The sequence below is a fragment of the Macaca fascicularis genome, chromosome 10 (assembly GCF_037993035.2).
Source record: "Macaca fascicularis isolate 582-1 chromosome 10, T2T-MFA8v1.1".
Lineage (NCBI taxonomy): Eukaryota > Metazoa > Chordata > Mammalia > Primates > Cercopithecidae > Macaca > Macaca fascicularis.
The window spans coordinates 29,507,717-29,527,498 of NC_088384.1; the positions used below are offsets into that span (position 1 = coordinate 29,507,717).

At 51.8% G+C, this 19,782-nt stretch overlaps 1 protein-coding gene across 1 annotated transcript in view; it reads right to left on the reverse strand.

Moving 5' to 3' along the window:
* The window catches only part of BCR (BCR activator of RhoGEF and GTPase), a 135,529-nt gene extending 118,805 nt beyond the window's left edge, over window positions 1–16,724 (reverse strand). The window contains exon 1 of the mRNA XM_045364424.3: window positions 15,312–16,724. Within this exon, the coding sequence (XP_045220359.1) occupies window positions 15,312–16,590 (1,279 nt within the window). The 5' untranslated portion in view covers window positions 16,591–16,724. The remainder of the gene's footprint in view (window positions 1–15,311) is intronic.
* Between the last annotated feature and the right edge of the window lie 3,058 nt (window positions 16,725–19,782).

Sequence of the window (19,782 nt, forward strand, 5' to 3'; positions counted from 1 at the left end):
CAAACATCATAGAGTGTACCTACGCAAACCTACATGACAGTCTACTACACACCTGGGCTACATGGTACAGCCTATTGCTCCCAGGCCACAAACCTGCACAGCATGGTACTGTACTGAATACCATAAGCAATCGGGACACAGTGGTATTTGTTTCTAAACATATCAAAATGTAGAAAAGGTACAGTGAAAATACAGTATTATCATCTTACGGGACCACCGTCATTAACCAAAATGTCATTATGTGGTACATGACTGTATTATAAGTAATCTCAGGATGATTTAAAGTGTACAGGAAGATGTGTATAGGTTATATGCAAAAGCTAGCTTGCCATTTTACATAAGGACTGAAGCATCCAAGGATTCTGGGGTCCCCAAGGGCAGGGGTCCCCAACCCCTGGGCCATGAACTGGTATCAGTCTGTGGCCTGTTAGGAACTGGGCTGCGGCGCAGGAGGTGAGTGGTAGGCAGAGAGCGAAGTTTCATCTGTATTTACAGCAGTGAGATTGCTCCATTACTGCCTAAGCTCTACCTCCTGTCAGGTCGGCAGCAGCATTAGATTCTCGTAGGAGCAGAAGCCCTATTGTGGCCTACTTATGCGAGGGATCTAGGCTGTGTGGGCTCCTTATAAGAATCTAATACCTGATGATCTGAGCTGAAACAGTCTCATCCCGAAACCATCTTCTAACCCCTGGCCTGTGAAAAAACTGTCTTCCATGAAACTGGTCGCTGGTGTCAAAGAGGAGGCTGGGGACTGCTGCGCAAGGGAGTCCTGGAACCAATTTCCTGTGGATGTTAAAGGACGACTGTACTGAACGCTTCTAGACCCCGACCTCTTGCCCACATTCCCTGCCTGGAACACCCTCCCCTCCACAACCTCTTCCCCTAAGAAGCAGGATAGATGTGAGGTTTCCCTTCCCACACAGCCCCTGGCCCTGATCCATCCACAGAGCCTCACCACCTGCCCTATGTTACCATCATTTTAGGTGCCGGCTTGTCCTGGCTCCCACCCTGGCCTGCTGGCTCCTGGCACCTATTTAAGGACTGTATCTGAACCATCTTTTTATCTGCCTGCACATCTAGAGGGATGCTGGCACTGAACAAACCCCTCCTGAAGATCAGTGTTTTCCCATCAACTCTGCCACTTACGAAACACTGGAAGCTTAACACTACTGAACTGCACACTGAGAAGTGGCTGAGATGGTACATTTTATACTAAGTGTATTATACCACAATTTAAAAAAACACACACATTAAAAATGAGGGAGAGAGAAGGGATTGTGGTGACTGCAGAAAGTGGCTGACTGGCACTGTCCTGTCTTTCCATTTTTGTGGAGATTTGAAGATGCCAATGTTTTTTTATTTTTTAAAATTTGTACCTATTATGAAAAAAGCAATGGTTTTTATTTTTATTTTTTTTATTTGTTTTTAATTTTGAGAGTTTCACTCTTGTTGCCCAGGCCGGAGCGCAATGGCACAATCTCGGCTCACTGCAACCTCCGCCTCCCGAGTTCAAGCGATTCTCCTGCCTCAGCCTCCAGAGTAGCTGGAATTACAGGCAACTGCCACAATGTCCGGCTAATTTTTTGTATCTTTAGTAGAGATGGAGTTTCACCATGTTGGTCAGGCTGATCTCGAACTCCTGACCTTAGGTGATCCATCCACCTTGGCCTCCCAAAGTGCTGGGATTACAGCTGTGAGCCACTGTGCCTGGCCGGTTTTTATTTTTTGAGATAGCCTCGCTCTGTCACCCAGGCTGGAGTGCAGTGGCAAGATCTCGGTTCACTGCAACCTCTGCCTCTCAGGTTCAAACAATTCTCCTGCCACAGCCTCCTCGAGTAGCTGGGATTACAGATGTGTACCAACATGCCCAGCTAATTTTTCTATTTTTGGTAGAGACGACATTTCACCACATTGCCCAGGCTGGTCTTGAACTCCTGACCTCAGGTGATCTGTCTGCCTCGGCCTCCCGAAGTGTTGGGATTACAGGCATGAGCCACCACTCCCGGCCAAAAAAAAAAAAAGCAAGGTTTTTGTGTGTATTTATTTATTTGCTTTTTAGAGATAGGGTCTTGCTTGTTCTGTCGCCCAGGCTGGATGGAGTGCAGTGGTGCAATCATAGTTTGCTCAAGCCCTGAATTCCTGGGCTCAAGCCATCCTACCACCTCAGCCCCTAGAATAGCTGAGATTACCGGCACATGCCACCATGCCCAGCTCACTTTTAAATTTTTTGTAGAGATGGGGTCTTGCTATGTTGCCCAGGCTGGTCTCAAATTCCAGCACCTCAGCTTCCCAAGGTGCTGGAATTACAAGCATGAGCCACCACGCCCAGCCTGGCAACAATTTTCAAATCAAGAACATCTGAAAAGCAGGTTTCAGGTAACAATCCATGTTTCCAGAAACAAATGTGGAGATTTTATCCATGTTCCTAAGGGAGAAAGTGGAAAGCTTTTGGAAGTCAGAATTTATAAATGAGTTCCATTTATCACTCTAAGATTTGGGCAAAAATAAACAGTGCTTCTGCACACCCCCACAGAGGGAACAGGCTACGCCGAGCTTCCACTTAACTAGGGTGATTCACAAAATCAGAGCAGAACTCCAACCAGTCAGACGGCGGCTCTGAGCGCAGCACAACCACCTCCGTGCCTCAGGGACAGAGAACTGAACGTGGGCATTGCCAGCCCACCCTTTGCACCCTTGGGCTCACGCCAATGCATCACTTCACAAAACCGGGGAGGACTGTGGGACAAAGATGATCCTATCTACCCAGCTAAGGTAGAAGTCAAATGAGCCCTGGGGGTGACTTTGAGCCCTCCACCTAAAACCTCCCGACACTCAGCTAAGGGGGTTCTTGTCGCTCCTCCACAGGAACCCCTGTGAGAGAAGACATTCTGCAAAATGCAACAGGCTACACAAAGTACCATCTGCCCAGCTCCCTCAAGCACAGGGCAGCTCAGCCTCTTTGGGATTTGCTGCCCAGTCACCACCCAGACAAGGCAAGGAAAGGCCAGAAGGAAAAATCAAGGCGCTGGCAGATTCGATGTCTTCTGAGGGCCCGCTTCCTGCCTCATAGACGGCATTTTCTCACTGTGTCCTCATATGTGAGATGGTGTTAAGAGTCCCTCTGGGGTCTCTTTTAATAAGGGCATTAATCGCATTCACGCAGGCTCCACCCTCATGACCTAATCACCTTCTGAAGAGCCTACCTCCTAATTATACTGTCACCTCTGGGGTTAAGGTTTAAAAATAGGAGGCTGGGCATGGTGGCTCACACCTGTAATCCCAGTACTTTGGGAAGCCGAGGCAGGCAGATCACCTGAAGTCAGAAGTTTGAGGCCAGCCTGGCCAACATTGTGAAACCCTGTCTCTACTAAAAGTACAAAAAAATTAGCCAGTTGTGATGGTGTGCGCCTGTAGTCCCACCTACTCGGGAGGCTGAGGCACGAGAATTGCTTGAACCTGGGAGGTGGAAGGTTGTAGTGAGCCAAGGTCTCACCACTGCACTCCAGCCTGGGCAACAGACAACACTGTCTCAAAAACAAACAAACAAGCAAAAAACAAAGGGGGAATTTGCAGGAGGATACAAACATGCAGTCCATCACATAACCTTTAAAATGTAAGAACTCCACTCGGCCCAGGGGGATTATGGGAGGAGAATGAGGGCCCTGGCACACCCCTGGGTCCCCCCGGAGCTCATACTGGTTATGCAGTGGCTGAGCCGAGTGAGTGAAATGTCCATACTAAATTATGCATTTCTCCTTAAAATTTTTTTGCTAAGTGGTGTTGAATCTACTGACATTAGATGCATGAACAGGAGACTCTATGAGACCAGACAGGAGGCCAGACGGTCTGCACCCGCTACTCCCATGAAGCCCCCAAGGGGAAGGGTCGTCCTCTCCAGGTGACAGAAGCCAAGGGAGAATTAAGTCGCTGTGTGAGGCCACACAGTGGCAAGTGCCAGGGCTCTGGGCAAGTTCAGATCTTTTCCCTTCAAAGCCTGCATTCTTTCCCCGCACTAAGTCAACATATGTTGCCTGTAGGCTGCTTCGAATGCTCATCAATACCTTGTCACGTGCAGAAAATCTCTCCCTACTCTACAAGCATACAAACTGACCCCAGTAGCACTTTAAACATGGAAGCATGTCAGGCCTTTAAAGTGAAGTGAATCTTCAAAAGCTCTTCTTGAGCCAACAGTGGCACTTGAGTCGAGGATCTCCTCGGGCTGCTCAATTTCTGGCGCGCGCTCTCTCTCTCTCTCTCTCTCTCTCTCTCTCTCTCTCTCTCTCTGTGGCTGCTGCACAAGGCCCCCCTCTCTTCTTCTGGGGTCCCCTTGGTTGTGTCCTGGCCTTGCCTGGAGATGGTTCCTTCCCAGTGCTCCCTGGTCACTCACCTGGCTCTCTGAGCCCTGCACCTGGCCCTGTGCACACACAGCCGGCTACCTCTGTGTATCTCCGCTGCATTTTCCCAGCCAGATCTCGTCCCTCTGCCCCTCCCAGAACCTGCACAACAGACCACTGTCAGCAGCAGGTCAGCGTTCACAGCCCTTGACTGTTGGTGGGAAAAGCAGATGGATGGGCAGTGCCCTTCCAAAAGTTCTGTCTTCTGGGGCCCCCTGCCACACAACTTGCTAGAGAAGCCTTACCAAAGCGTCCCAGAAGGAACTATCAAGAGCCGGGAAATCTCTACCTTGGAGATTTGCAAAATAAGAGAGGGGAAACATGTTCCTAGACGGCTGACGCCTTCAAGACCCAGACTAAAGGCTGGGCCAGATGATTTCTATCATGGCACTTAGGTTAATGAGGCTGTCTTCCCACCAGACCAAAGCTCACCTGCTGGAAGGCCTGCCTGACCATACTGAGTGCCATCTGTGCCCGGCACAGCAGGTGCCCAAAACCGGTTTGCTGAGCAACTGATCCAGGTCTCCTCCACCTCGGCAGTCATTCTGTGTCTGCTCTCCTGTGATCAACACAACCACTCAGTCTGAGGAGAGAGGCAGCGCCAGCCCCTCCACCAACCACTTGACCTTGGGCAGGTTACTCCAGGCCAGAGTGTTTGTCTCACACTCCCTCCGACTCAATCAGTGGAGGGAGTATAATTACAATAATCCTGCTCCAGCCACTTTACAAGAATCTTTCCAGGGCCCATGAAGCAGCCTCCATGAAAGTCATATTTACTACATCAGTGGGGTGTCTGGTCTTCCCACCCCAGCCCCAGGAACGTGGGTCTGTGAATGTGCTGATTGCTCTGCCCAGGGGCACCGGCCACCATCCAGATCTATAGGCATTTTGCAAGGTCATGGCAGTGAGAGCTAGGATCCAAGACTGCTAATTAGCAGGCCCCAGTCTGAGGATTTGGGAAGCTCTCTAAGGGTGAGCCAGGGAGGGCCAATCATCAGCAAAGAAGGAAACAGAACCAGCGGGATAATCTCCAAAGCCAACAAGTTTCATTGCCGGGCCACCTGTGTCACTATGCCCCCGAAACCCACCACCACTTATTAGACGTGATAAAGTGGGGTTGGGCCAGAACAAGGGAAGGTCTGAGCAAATAAAAATCTCAGAGATGGCGTGTATCATTCCATCTTCAATCTGCAAACGCCCACGGGGCTCGAGGCACAGACCTCCGTGGGCTCAGGTGCATCGTCACATCAAACACCGTTAAAGGGTCAGAGTGTGGCCCATCCCGCAGGACACCACAGCAGGGCATACTCTGTGCTTGTCTTAAGGATCCTATCACCCTAAAGAAGGAAGCCAGACAGACAAAGGATTAACAGGAAACAGCTGCAAATATACCGTTAAAGAAAGATACACGGGGAAAACGCTTTGACTTTAGAAAGGTTTTGTTTGTTTGTTGTTATTATTTTAAAGACAAGGCCCTTGAAGATAAGCCTTTCCGTAAATCAATGAATAAAGCCAAGAAAGGATCTCCATGAAGATAGTGCCAGGCACATAGAAGATGCTCAATAAACACCTTTGAGAGATTGGATAGGGAGAGGTGGTTGCCTTGGTTTTTAATAAGAAAGGGAGATAGGCTCATGCCTGTAATCCCAGCACTTTGGGAGGCCGAGGTGGGCGGATCACGAGGTCAGGAGATCAAGACCATCCTGGCTAACACGGTGAAACCCTGTCTCTACTAAAGATACAAAAAAATTAGCCGGGCGTGGTGGCGGGCGCCTGTAGTCCCAGCTACTCAGGAGGCTAAGGCAGAAGAATGGGGTGAACCCGGGAGGTGGAGTTTGCAGTGAGCCGAAATTGTGTCACTGTACTCCAGCCTAGGCGACAGAGCAAGACTCCGTCTCAAAAAAAAAAAAAAAAAAAAAAAAAAAAAAAGGCGGGTGGGGGGAGACATAAACCAAGATAAAGAGAAAAGAGATGGAAAAAGTTGTGTTAATAAATTCAGGCTGGGTGCAATAACTCACATCTATAATTATTCTCAGCACTTTGAGAGGCCGAGGCAGGAAGGATCGTTTCAGGCCAGGAGTTCGAGACCAGCCTGGGCAACAAAGCAACAAAGACCCTGTCTCAACAAAAATTAAAACTTAGCCAGGCATGGTGGCATGAGCCCGTAATCCCAGGTACTCAGGAGGCTGAGGAGAGAGGATCGCTTGAGCCCGAGAGTTTGAGGCTACAGTGAGCTATGATTGTGCCACTACACTCCAGCCTGGGCAACAGAGCAAGACCCTTTATCTATTAAAAAAAGTAATAAATTTTAAATTTAAAGAAAAAAATTAAAGAAGCTAAGGAAAGAACCTTAGCAATAATCTATTCCCACGCCTACTTTTGGATGTGGAGAGAGGGCAGCACATGAAGCTTTAGCATGCAGTTCTCCTGATGCCTGGCTCAGTGTCCTCTCGGCCCTGCTAGGTTGCCTAAAACCACATGACACTTGACTCACATTCCTCCTAACAGGTCTGAGGGAGCCAACACAAGCACGATCTCCCTCTGCCTGGCAGCCCTTTTCTCTGCTGCCCAGTAACGGACTAACCAAGTGTTACAAGCTAAGCCATGCCTCACCCACCATATGTTGATGTTCTAACTCCCAGTACCTGGGAATGTGACTGTATTTGGAAATAGGGCCTTTCAATAACTAAGTTAAAGTGGGGGTCTTTACTGCCCACCTTAATCCAGTCTGACTGGTGTCCTTTTAAGAAGGGAAATTTCGGCCAGGTGCAGTGGCTCACGCCTGTAATTCCAGCACTTTTGGAGGCCGAGGAGGGCCGATCACCTGAGGTCAGAAGTTCGAGACCAGGCTGGCTAACATGGTGAAACCCTGTCTCTACCAAAAATACAAAAATTACCCAGGTGTGGTGGCAGGCACCTGTAATCCCAGCTACTTGGGAGGCCAAGGCAGGAGAATTGCTTGAACCTGGGAGGTGGAGGTTGCAGTGAGCCGAGACCGTGCCATTGCACTGCAGCCTGGGTGACAAGAGTGAAACTCTGTCTCAAAAAAAAAAAAAAGAAGGGAAATTTGGACACAGAGAGATGCCAGGGGTGTTCGTGCACAGAGAAAAGACCATGTGCAGAGGCAGCAAGATGATGGCACCTGCAAGCCAAAGAGAGCCCTCCAGGGAACCAGCCCTGCTGGCATCTTCATCTTGAACTTCTGGCGTCCAGAAGTGTGAGAAAAGAAATTTCTGTTATTTAAGCCACCAGTCTTGGTATCTTGTTATGGGACAGCCTTGGCAAACTAATATTCTGGGCCACTTCAAAGCTAAGGGCGTGAAGGCTCAGGGAAGATCGCCATTGCTAACAGGTGTTTTCCGGAAGAGAACACCCCTGTGAAGGATCAGAGCTGGGAGTTAACTCAGTCTTAAGACTGAGAGTGCTAGGCCAGGCGCGGTGGTTCACGCCTGTAATCCCAGCACTCTGGGAGGCCAAGGCAGGTGGATCATGAGGTCAAGCGATCGAGAACATCCTGGTCAATACGGTGAAACCCCATCTCTACTAAAAATACAAAAAATTAGCCAGGTGTGGTGGCTCACACCTGTAATCCCACCTACTTGGGTGGCTGAGGCAGGAGAATCACTTGAACCTGGGAGGCGGAGGTTGCAATGAGCCGAGATCGCGCCATTGCACTCCAGCCTGGGCAAAAAAAGAGAGAAACTCCAAGAAAGAAAAAGAAAGACTGAGAGTGCTGCCCTGGGGAACTTCAAAGCCCTGCTTGAATGAAATCAGCCATGCACAGTTATATGAGGAATGTAGGAGAGGCAAAATCATGGAGACAGAGTAGAAACGGTGGCTTCCAGGAGCTAGGGATGAAGGGGAATGGGGAGTTAAAAGTCTGATGGATTATAAAGTTTCAGTTTGGGAAGATGAAAAAGTTTTAGAAATTGACAAGTGGTGATGGTTGCAAAACAATGTGATGTACTTAATGCCACTGAACTGTACACTTAAAAATGGAGAAAATGGTGCATTTTATACTATAAATTTTAGCCAGGCGCAGTGGTTCAGGCCTGTAATCCCAACACTTTGGGAGGTTGAGGCGGGGCGGATCACCTAAGGTCAGGAGTTCGAGAACAGCCTGGCCAACATGGTGAAACCCCGTCTCTACTAAAAATACAAAAATCAGCCAGCCGTGGTGGCACGCACCTGTAATCCCAGCTACTCAGGAGGCTGTGGCAGAAGAATCACTTGAACCTGGGAGGCGGAGGCTGCAGTGAGCTGAGATTGTGCCACTGCACTCCAGCCTGGGTAACAGAGCAAGACTCTGTCTTGGAAAAACAAAAAATATATTAAAATTTTATAATAATAAAAACAGTAACGAACCTCTAACATGTTACATGGATACTGTATTTTAATTAAAATAACTACACTTTCAAAGGGGGAAAAAAACACCCTGTTTGAGCCACAACAGTTGTATTCTATCTAGCCAGGGTCAAGATATTCCCTGGGGTTCATAGTTAATTTAATTCCCCAACACCCCGAATCTTGATCCAAAAAGCAGCAGCCTCTGCCAAAACTCAGACCTCCTCTTTGGTAACCTGAGAAAGCTTCCAAGATGCCCATTCATTCACTCTAAACAGGGGACCTTCTCAAATCACAGGGGTGAGCTGCAGCCTGGGCCTCAGGCACTGCTGTGTCCTCTCTCAAGTGTGCTAAAGCTAAAGCACATAGCTCACCTGGGCTCTTTGTCCTGGTGAGGGCAGCAGTCACAAACACAAGCCCTCCTGGCCACAGGACTCCCAACCAAGGAAGGGAGGGGGCTATAAAGCTAGAAGCAACAAACTAAGCAAAAGGCACACTCCCCTGAACTCAGTCAAATCAACAGCACTCCCAGCGCCTTCTTTAGTGAAATGTTTCAGAATGCTCCATTCTGTTCCCAAAACAAGTCAGCCTTCCTGAACCAGAGAACGCTTGTAAAATTTGATCTAGACTCTGCTTCTGTGCTGTTGATGCCTTTAGCAGCCTCAGACTCCACCCAGATCTGCCCACTCTGTCTCCACCCATGGAGAGGAGCCTGTACTCAACTGAGAGGTGGCCACGAGGCTCTGGACTTAAGAGATGATGATGGAGCCAACTCCAGGCCTGGGTGACCTTTCTCTGCCCCACAGTTACTCAAACTGGCTGCCAGTCCAGTCCATCACCCAAGGGAAAAACAATGCAGTGGTCACTCTGGCGCCAACACATCGCTGGAATCCAAAGGGCAAATTAAGCTGCTTAATAAAAATGTGAAAACACAGGGCAGCCACTCACATGAAGTCCATGAAGAAATACAAGATCTGTCCTGTCTCAAGACTGACACCTGGAAGAAGGTTGACAGGCACACTGGGCTGGGTGTTTGGATCAAGAATTCCTCAGACCTCCCAACACAAACAAATAATAAATGTGTTTGAGGTGATGAATATGCTAATCTCCTTGATTTGATTATTATGCATTGTAGATATGTATCAAAATATCACAGTCTCTGAATAGGTACAATTATTATGTATTAACAGGGAAAAAAAGAAAAGAAAAAGGAGGAGGCTGGGTGTGGCGCCTCACGCCTGTAATTCCAGCACTTTTGGGAGGCTGAGGTGGGTAGATCGCTTAAGCTCAAGAGTTCGAGGCCAGCCTGGGCAACATAGGGAGATCCAATCTCTACAAAAAAAAAAAAGAAGATTGAGAAAGAGAAGGAGAAATGTCTGGTGTCCCAACTGATATTGAGCCAACTGCAAGACAAATAAGAGAGCCCCTCCTCCCCAATGCCAATCAGCCTGCAATCACAGAATGTGTGGGTGAGGCTAACTAGACCATCCTATTTCAGCCCAGTCGGCCCACATCAGGAAAACTGCCTAGCCAACCAGAGAACTGTGGGGGGGAAAAAAAAGGTTGTTATTTTAAGCCACTTTAAAAAAAAAAAATCCTCTGAAAGTAAAGTACAGGGATGAAATGAGAAAAAGACAGAGTAATTGATCAGTCAGTTCCCAATGATCAGTAAAATTCCCCAGCCCCATGGGCTATGAAAGGAGGAAGGGCGCTTCCAGTATGTGCTATGCGTAAAGCTCAGAACCAGGTTCCCTGGGAGACCCAGAAATGAAACAGTGATTCCTGCCTTCAAAAAGCACACAGTTGGCCCAGAGTGGTGGCTCACGCCTGTAATCCCAGCACTTTCAGAGGCTGAGGCAGGAGGATCGCTTGAGCCCACGAGTTTGAGACCAGCCTGGGCAACATCGTGAGACCCCATCTCTACAGAAAAAAATAAAATAAAATAAATTAGCCAGGCAAGGTGGTGCATACCTGTGGTCCCAGTTATTTGGAAGGCTGAGGTGGGAGGATTGCTTGAGCCTGGCAGGTCAAGGCTGCAATGAGTAGTGACTGAATCACTATAATCCAGCCTGGGTAACAGAGCAAAACCCTTTCCCAACAAAGAAAAAAAAAAAAGGCCGGGCGCAGTGGCTCACACCTGCAATCCCAGCACTTTGGGAGGCCAAGGCGGGTGGATCACTTGAGGTCAGGAGTTCCAGACCAGTCTGGCCAATATGGCAAAACCCTGTCTCTACTGAAAACACAAAAATCAGCAGGGTGTGGTGGTGTACACCTGTTAACCCCAGCTACTGGGGGGCTGAGGCAGGAGAATCACTTGAACCTGGGAGGCAGAGGCTGCAGTGAGCAGCGATCACGCCACTGCACTCCAGCCTAGGCAACAGAACGAGACTCCATTTGAAAAACAAAAACAAAAACAAACCACACAATTTCTGCCACCACATGGATGAACCTTGATAACATTACATTCAGTGAAATAAGCCAATCACAAAAAGACAAATATTGCAGGACTGGACTTACATATCTATCATAGTTGAATTCAGAGACACAGAATGGAGAATGGTGGTGCCAGGGGTTGGGGCGGGGAAATGAGGAGTTATTATTTAATGGGTACAGAGTTTCAGTTGGGAAGATGAAATTCGAGATGGATGTTGGTGATGGTCATACAACAACGTGAATGTAGTCAACACCACAAAACTGTATGGATAAAAATGGTTAAAATGTTCCACTCCCTCACTTGACTGGCTTTACCAAAAAAAAACAATTTAAAAGGGTTAAGATAGGAACTTTTGTTATGGTTATTTTACCAAACTTTTAAAAATTACAAAAATGGTAAATTTTATGTATATTTTACCATTTAAAGAAAAGCACACAGTCTAGAATCACAGGGCAGATGTGGGTGACCCCAAGCCTTTGCTGCCATTTTTCCTTAGGGCAAACGGCTACTCTCTGCTCTCCAACTTCCGCTGACTGATCAAGTCCTCTTCAGTCCTGCCACTTCTGGAAGCTTCTTGGATCTCACTTCCCTTCAACACATACACGTGTGTGTGTGTGTGCATGTGTGTGTGTGTGTGTGTCTCTCTCTCTCTCTCTTTCAGTAACTTGTAAGTTCCCAGATGGCAAGAACCACACGCTCCTTCTGTGGGTTCTGCACAGTTTTACAGCAGGGCTCACGGCCATCTATCATTACCCCCACAGGCGGGCCCAGGGTGCAAAGACTGGAAGGACCCCCTGAACCTCCCCAGTGGTGCTTTGCAGGTAGCAGTGTGGAGTAGTGGGAAGAACACCGCAGGGCCCCCAGGTTCCAGATGGAACAGCTCTGCATTCACACAGAGACCCAGAATCCCAGCCCTGCCGCTTCCCAGTTGTGTCTTTACCTGTAAATGGGCAGCCCCACCCCAGGGGGACAGATGAGCCCATGAGGGGCCCTATAGGAAGCACTTTGTCACCGTGCCCACAGGTGGCTTCGGCCCCCTCCCGTGAGGGCCCCTCAACTTGGAAATGGGACGGTCCATTCATCCAAACAGACTGATTCTGAAGTTATTAGATCCGGGCCACCGCGGAGCATTAGGGCAACTTCCTCCCCCCACCCACCCCATGAGTGATTTTCCTCATTGTTCCTTTTCAGACCAGCAGGCTCACAGCCCTCTAAAGAACATCAGTAAACAGTTAGGCAGAGACAGATGGCTGAGCCAGTGAGGATTCCTCTTTCCACGCCAGCCACACATGGATGCACGTCAGAGCAAACTGCTGGGCAAAGAGTGTCAAGGTGCCCAGGGCTAAAACAAGCAGGAGTTGTAAAACCTAACAGGATCCAAACTCGTAGACTGTACAACACCAAAAGTGAACCCAAATGTAAACTCTGGACTTTGGGTAATAATGAGGCATCAATGCAGGTAGCTTCATGGACTGTAACAAACGTGCCCCTCGGGTGGATGTTAACTGGGCAGGTTGTGGGGGTGTGGGCGTACGGAGTGTATGTGTACTTCCCTATCAATTTTGCTGTGAACCTAATAGTGCTCTAAAAAAATTGTCTTTTTTTTTTTTTTTTTGAGACGGAGTCTCGCTCTCTCCCCCTGGCTGGAGTGCAGTGGCACGATCTCGGCTCACTGCAAGCTCCACCTCTCGGGTTCCTGCCATTCTCCTGCCTCAGCCTCCCAAGTAGCTGGGACTATAGGCACCCGCCACCGCGCCCGGCTAATTTTTTGTATTTTTAGTCGAGGCGGGGTTTCACCTGGTCTCGATCTCCTGACCTTGTGATCCAGCCACCTCGGCCTCCCAAAGTGCTGGGATTACAGGCGTGAGCCACCGCGCCTGGCCAAAAAATTAAGTCTTAAAAAAGAAAAACTGTCTGAGGGAAAATAATCTCTTTTAAAAGATGTTTTAAGTGACCTTAGTCACTAAAAACGTCTAAGAGGCCTGCTGAGGTGGCTCATCCCTGCAACCCCAGCTACTCAGGAGGCTGAAGCTGGAGGAATGCTTGAGCCCAGGAGTTTGAGACCAGCCTGGGCAACACAGCAAGACCCTGTTCTTTACAAAACAAAAAAAAATGATAATTAGCCCAGTAGAGTGGTTTGAGCCTGCAGTCCCAGCTACTGAAAAGGCTGAGGTGGAAGGATCACCTCAGTCTGAGAGTTTTGAGGTTGCAGTGAGCTATGATCACACTACTGCATTCCAGCCTGGATGGCAGAGCCAGACCCTATCTCTTAACAACAAACAAACAAACAAAAAACATTTACGGGGAAAAAAATAAAACCTAATGGGAAAGAGACTGTGGGACCTTCAGGACATTCAGAGAAGAATCCAGAAAGTGCTAAAAGTGGGCCCAAGTGGTAAAATTAACTCCTCAGCCATTTCCTGAGGACCTGCCCTGTGTGACTCAAGGCACTGGGCTTTCCATCCTTCTATAATCATTCCTATTTTCATTTACTGACTTGCATTCAGGGTCTAGTGATGTGGTGGGCAACATGGCCAAGTCTACAGGAGCTGTAGGAAAGGCTGGGCCCAAGGTTCTGGAAACCCACAATTCTTCACCAGCAAAGATTATCATTTCAATTTGAACATCTCCCTAAAAACCTCTCATTTTCTTTATTAATAATTCTCCTGCACCACAGCACTGAGAGCCAGTTCAAGTTGGCTCGCCTGACCAACAGCTGGCCAGACAAGGCTGGTGCCCAGTAACCACAAGGCAATCCTCCAGACCGGGAACGAGCTGAGGTGCCTGCAAAGCAGGCTTCTGAATAGTACAGCCTTCCACCGCCGCCCCCACACAGGGACTTAGGGAATGCAGCCGGGCCACACTGCAGGTCGGAGTCGAGGAGCCGGACTCCACAGGAAACCCCGGCTGCAAATGGAAGATCAGCAACTGAAGTACCTAACACAAACAGGACAGAGTGCCCATCACAAAAAAGGCTGCAGCTCTAAGAGCCAAAAATAGCCTCACTTGTTTCAAGAGGATTCCGACAAACCAAGCACATCCAACTCCTCCATCAGCAGAAAAAGAAAAATCAATGAAGCAGAAAACCAGATCAGCTTAACAGGGACCAGGACTCCAAGAGATTCCCGACAGCCTCACACACACCCCAGCTCACCCTTTCCTTACCCCAATGGCAAACAGTGCCTGGATCTCAAAACACAGTCCCATCACCCAAAACGCCTGATGGTATTTTCATCTAGCACAGAAGTAACGTGTACAATCCCATAGTTTTAATCTTAGCGCTAGAGTCTGACCACAGATTGGGAGCCCCGATGGGTGCTTATCCTTGGCAAGATGAAACAGCAGGAGCACACTGGAGGCTCAGCAAATGGGGCTGGGTTAGCACCATAGAGGAGCCTGGTGGTGAATGATGGGTGCAGCCTCCCATCAAAGCCAGGCAGATTAGAACGGGTGTGGCTCTGCTTCAGCCCCAGATAAAATCCCCATGTAGTTGATTTTCGGTGGCCCACTGATTCACAACTGTCTGTCGCCTCACTTCCTTCTAATTCCTATTCTCACCTGCTGTGACCTGCCCGTTCAGGGCTGCTGGCTAGCAAGCAAACCTGACACTTCTATGGCCTGGGAGCAGCTAGCATATCTCAGGTTTCACAAATGTTGTCATATAACCCCTCCAGAACAGGATCACTGGGGTGGCGGAGAGTGTCCAAGACATAAATCCGTCCCTGCTAACAGCATCCGATCCGGGCGCTACAGATGACTCCGGCTTTTATGCCATCCTCACTGCCCGGCGTGGAGAGAGTACAGGGCAAGGAGGTTACCACCTGAAGCATCTTCCTCCAACTCACAAGCTGTACTTCACAAACACATTGCTCTAGAATGAAAGGAACAAACCACCTCCCATTCCTCACAAGACCATCCTCAACCCAATCCCATTCCAAACACTAACAATCTGCGTTCAGGAAGGAGGAGGGAATGGAGTTTGTTCGGGTGCAGGATACGCGTGAACCACAAGTGCACCCGATAATCACTCAAAAGTTACCTATCCACTCCTCCCTCCCAACTTGTTTTGTATCCCCTACTCGTCTCTAGTTTTCCTCCCCGGTGCAGGTGTGCCCACGCACGTGGCGTGAGGAACTCACCTGCGTCTCCATGGAAGGTGCCCTCCCCATCGTTGGGCCAGATCTGCCCGGTCTTGCGGACGCCCACGATGGTGGCCTCGGACACGACAACTGGGCAGTGCCGGTGCCGCTTATGGCACTGCGGCGTGGGGGGACTGCTGCTCTCGAAGGACTGTTGCGAGTTCTGCGAGGGAGAGCGGCTCTTGTCCCGGAACATGCGGTAGGTGGTGGGGCTTGGGGACACTCGGCTGGACTGGCCGGAGGAGAAGTCCTCCTCGCTGGAGGTGAGGTTCTCGTTGGAGCTGCAGTCCGGGGTATAGCCGCCTCCGCAATCCTCAAAGCTCCGAGGGGAATAGGACCTGCGGGGCCAGGTGAGGCGCTTCTCCTGCTCAGAGGTGCTCTGGCTGCGCAGGAGCGGGCCCTTGCCCTCTCCTTCCATCATGCCCCCGACATAGATGCTCTGGTAGGGCTGGTACTCCAGGGGCGGCCAAGGTGGCCTGCTACCTCCATTGGCGTTGATCAGGTTGTCCTTCAGGAAGCGGGGGTTCAACTCGGCGTCCTCGTAGTCGCCATCAACGCCGCAGCTGCTCTCCGAGCAGCGTCCCCGGTAAGGGGGCCTGGAGGCATCCCCCACGCTCGAGCCCGCGCTGTGCTGGGACTTTTTGCGCTCCATCTGCATGGCCTGGCTGCCCAGGGAGCTGATGCGGTCCGACACCTCTTTGTCGTTGACCTTCACCAAGCCGCGCTCGTGGTGAAACTCGACGTTCACGTAGAAGGGCTTCTCGGCGTCCGCCCCGGACTGGCCATGGCCCTTGCGGATCCGCTCGAAGTTGGACCTTAGCGCCGCCACGCTGGCGGGGGGCCCCCGGTCATCCCGTTCCCCCGACGCGGCGGCCCCGGGCCTGCGGGCGGCCCCGGGCTTGGGCTTACCCGGGGAACCCTCTCCGTCCGGCCGGGCCTCGGGTTCCTCGGCGGGCGGCGGGTCGGCTCCGTCGGCGGGCGCGGGCTGCGGGCGCGGCGCGGGCGCTCGGGGCTCGGAGGCGCCGTCGGGGCCCTGCGCCGCGCGCCGGAAGCCCCATCGCTGCCGGTCATAGCTCTTCTTTTCCTTGGCCAGCAGCGTCTGCAGGTATATCATGCGGAAGCGCTCCTGGTTCACCTCCTGCTCCAGGCGCCGGATAGAGGCCTTGCAGCGCTCCAGCTCCTGCTCGATGTCGCCCACTGAACGCAGTTCCATGCGCGGCGGCTCCGAGTCCGGGAACTGCGCCTTCCACGCCTCCGCGAAGCCCACCGGGTCCACCATGGCGCGGCCGGCCTCACCTGCGCCGCCGGGCTGCGCGCGGCGCCCGTCTCAGCGGCGGCGCGGCGGCCTCGCCAGGCCCGGCCCCGGGCGCCCGGCGGCCCCCATGGCCCCGCGCAGCGGCGGCGGCGAACAATGCCCGCCCACTCCCTGATGGCAGGTGAGGCGGCGCGGGGCGCTAGGCGGCGCGGGGCGCTGGGCACGCGGGGCGGGGCGCGCTGGGGGAAGGGCGCGGGCTGCGCGCGCCGCTATTGTGTGCGGGGCTCCTCCGCACGGCGAGGCGCGCGCGCTGCTCTCTGCTCCGCCAGGCCGCCGCCAGACCCCGGTCGCGGCCCGCGCGCTCCTGGCCTCTCGCTCCCGCACCGCCGCACAGCTCCGCCGCCTCAGCTGCCGCCGCCTCAGTGGGCGCTACGCTCGGCCAGCCCCCTCTCGCCGCACTCCCGCCCGGCCCGCACTCTGCGCCGCAGGAAGGGGAGGGCCGGGGGGCGGTGGCCGCGGCGCGGCTGACGGAGCCAGGCGGGCCTCTTAAAGGGGCCGCGCCGTGGGCACAGGGCGGGGGCCCCCGGAGGCGGCTCCCCCATCGAGCCGCCACCCTCCCCCCGTCCCTGTGCCTTTTGGGAAACTGAGGCCCTAACAACGGCGAATTGGACTGTTCAACTCGCAGCCCAGGGGTACCCCATAAAAAGGACACCGGACTCCCTGGTTCAGAAAGACCTTTCCAACACAGAGGTACGGGCCAGTTTTGCAATCCTGAAACAGGAACACTTGGCTCCCCTCCGGCCAGGAGGACTTCTTCACTGGCCAGTACAGCCGCGTGTCCCCAGGCCCCACCACCTACCTCATGTTCCGGGACAAGAGCTGCTCTCCTTTGCAGAACTCGCAGCAGTCCTCCGACAGAAGCAACCTCCCCCCTCTGCCCCTCACCACGTCGCAGTGCCATAAGCGTCACCGGCACTGCCCGGTTGTCGTGTCTGACTGAGGCCACCATCGTGGGCGTCCGCAAGACCGGGCAGATCTGGCCCAACGATGGGGAGGGCACCTTCCATGGAGACTCAGGTGAGTTCCTCACACCTTACAACCCGGCCTTTCACCAGCCTCAGGGCTGGGCACAACTCACAGAGAGGCCAGGACCAGGCAGGTGACTCAGCGAGGCAGAGAGGACCAGGCTGGGTCGCCAATGCCAGCACCCCTGTTTCAGCGTGCGTCTCACGTTGTGGATCTGCTGTGGGTGACTGCCACACGGGTTTTTCACAGCAGGACGACATGATGTATGATAAATAGGGATTTCTCCCTCAGGTCACTCAGTACCCACACCTGCCTTCCCGTGTGCTAAGCCATGTTTGTCCCCTGGCCTCACCTGAGCTCCAGAGGCCAGTGTAGTTTTTCCAGGATGACCTGACTCAGAACTTCCCTGATTAGCCTCCCTCTAAGGGGGCCAGCCTGCACCGAGGCCCACAGGGCTGGGTGGAAGACAGAACAGCCCAGAGCAGGGAGTGAAACAAAATCTTTGCGGGTTCTCTAGGGACACAGAGATCTGACACACAGCGGAGAGCACTGTGCAGGGAATCTGATGGGCACAAAATGAAAATACCCAAACCAGCCCGCTGGGTTAGGGGAAAAGGAAACAGGATATGGCAAATGAATGACTGGGCTTGAGTCTTGACCACCTCTCCCTCTCTGCCTCGGTTTCCTTGAAGTGAGAAGAACATCCACCTCCAAGTGCTGTTGTCCCTGTGTGGATGTGAGGGATTTTCATGCCCTCCTCCCAATGCCAGTGTCATCTGGAGCAGATGCTTTGAAGTCCAATCTAAGGGACTGAGCCCAGACTAGTAGCCAGGCCAGCCCTGCTTGGGTTCAGGTCTCCCTGCCAATTCCTGGCTGTGTGATCTCATCAGTGTTTCTCTGAGCCTCAGTTTTGTCATCCGTTCTTCATGTGCCCAATCCTGCTTCCTTTTCCCCTAACCCGACAGGCTGGTTTGGGTATTTTAATTTTGTGCTCATCAGACTCCCTGCTCTCTCTGCCCTGTCTCAGATCTCCCGGCTTCCCTAGAGAACCATCAAAGATTTTGTTTCACTGCCTGCTCTGGGCTGTCCTGTCTTCCACCCAGCCCTGTGGGCCACGGTACAAAATGTTGAGAGCACCCTGTGTAAAATGTCCAGATGGGGCAAACATAAAACACACCCGGATAAATGGTGTGTAGGGGTCGTTTCGTGATTGCCTGTTAATATTGGTACCCCTGGAGAACATTCCTGCTGCTGGAAAACCCCTGGGACCCAGTTTCCAGGCCCAGTGGGCGGTGCGCAGCTCACTGCTGCCCTCTGCAGGCCTTGCTAACCTCCTGCCATCCTGGTCCCTTGGACCCAGCGGACCTTCTCATCCCCTTCCCCTTCAGGCTGCAAAATAGCCCATTTTGCAGGTGAAGAAACTGAGATGCAAATGATGCCCTGCCTTTGGAGTAGTGGGGAATAAAGGGGCTGGAATCCCAGTAGTGCCATACTAAGCAGTGCTCTCATCCTTAGTGGCCTTTTTTCCTTTTTTTTTTTTTTTCGAGACAGAGTCTCACACTGTCGCCTAGGCCGGAGTACAGTGGCGCGATCTCTGCTCACCACAACCTCTGCCTCCCGGGTTCAAGCGATTCTCCTGCCTCAGCCTCCCAAGTAGGTGGAATTACAGGCGCCTGCCATCACGCCTAACTAATCTTTTGTATTTTTAGTAGAAACGAGGTTTCACTATGTTGGCCAGGCTGGTCTTGAACTCCTGACCTCATAATCTACCCGCCTTGGCCTCCTGTAGTGCTAGGATTACAGGTGTGAGCCACTGCACCCAGCCCTAGTGGCCTTTTCTTTAAAAAGGGTATGATAAAGGCCAGGCACAGTGGCTCAATACCTGTAATCCTGTTGCTTTGGGAGGCGGAGGCAGGAGGATCGCTTGAGCCCAGGACTTCAAGACCAGCCTGGGCAACGTAGTGAAATTCCGTCTCTACAAAAAATTTAAAAATTAGCCTGGCATGGTAGCTCGTGCCTGTAGTCCTACCTGCTCAGGAGGCTGGGGTGGGAGGATTGCACTGAGCCTGGGAATTTGAGGCTTCAGTGAGCTAGGATCACGCTGCTGCACTCCAGCCTAGGTAACAGAGCAAGACCCTGTCTCTAAATAAACTCTGAAGCTGTTTAGTTTGAGTTTGCATGCTCTGTTCT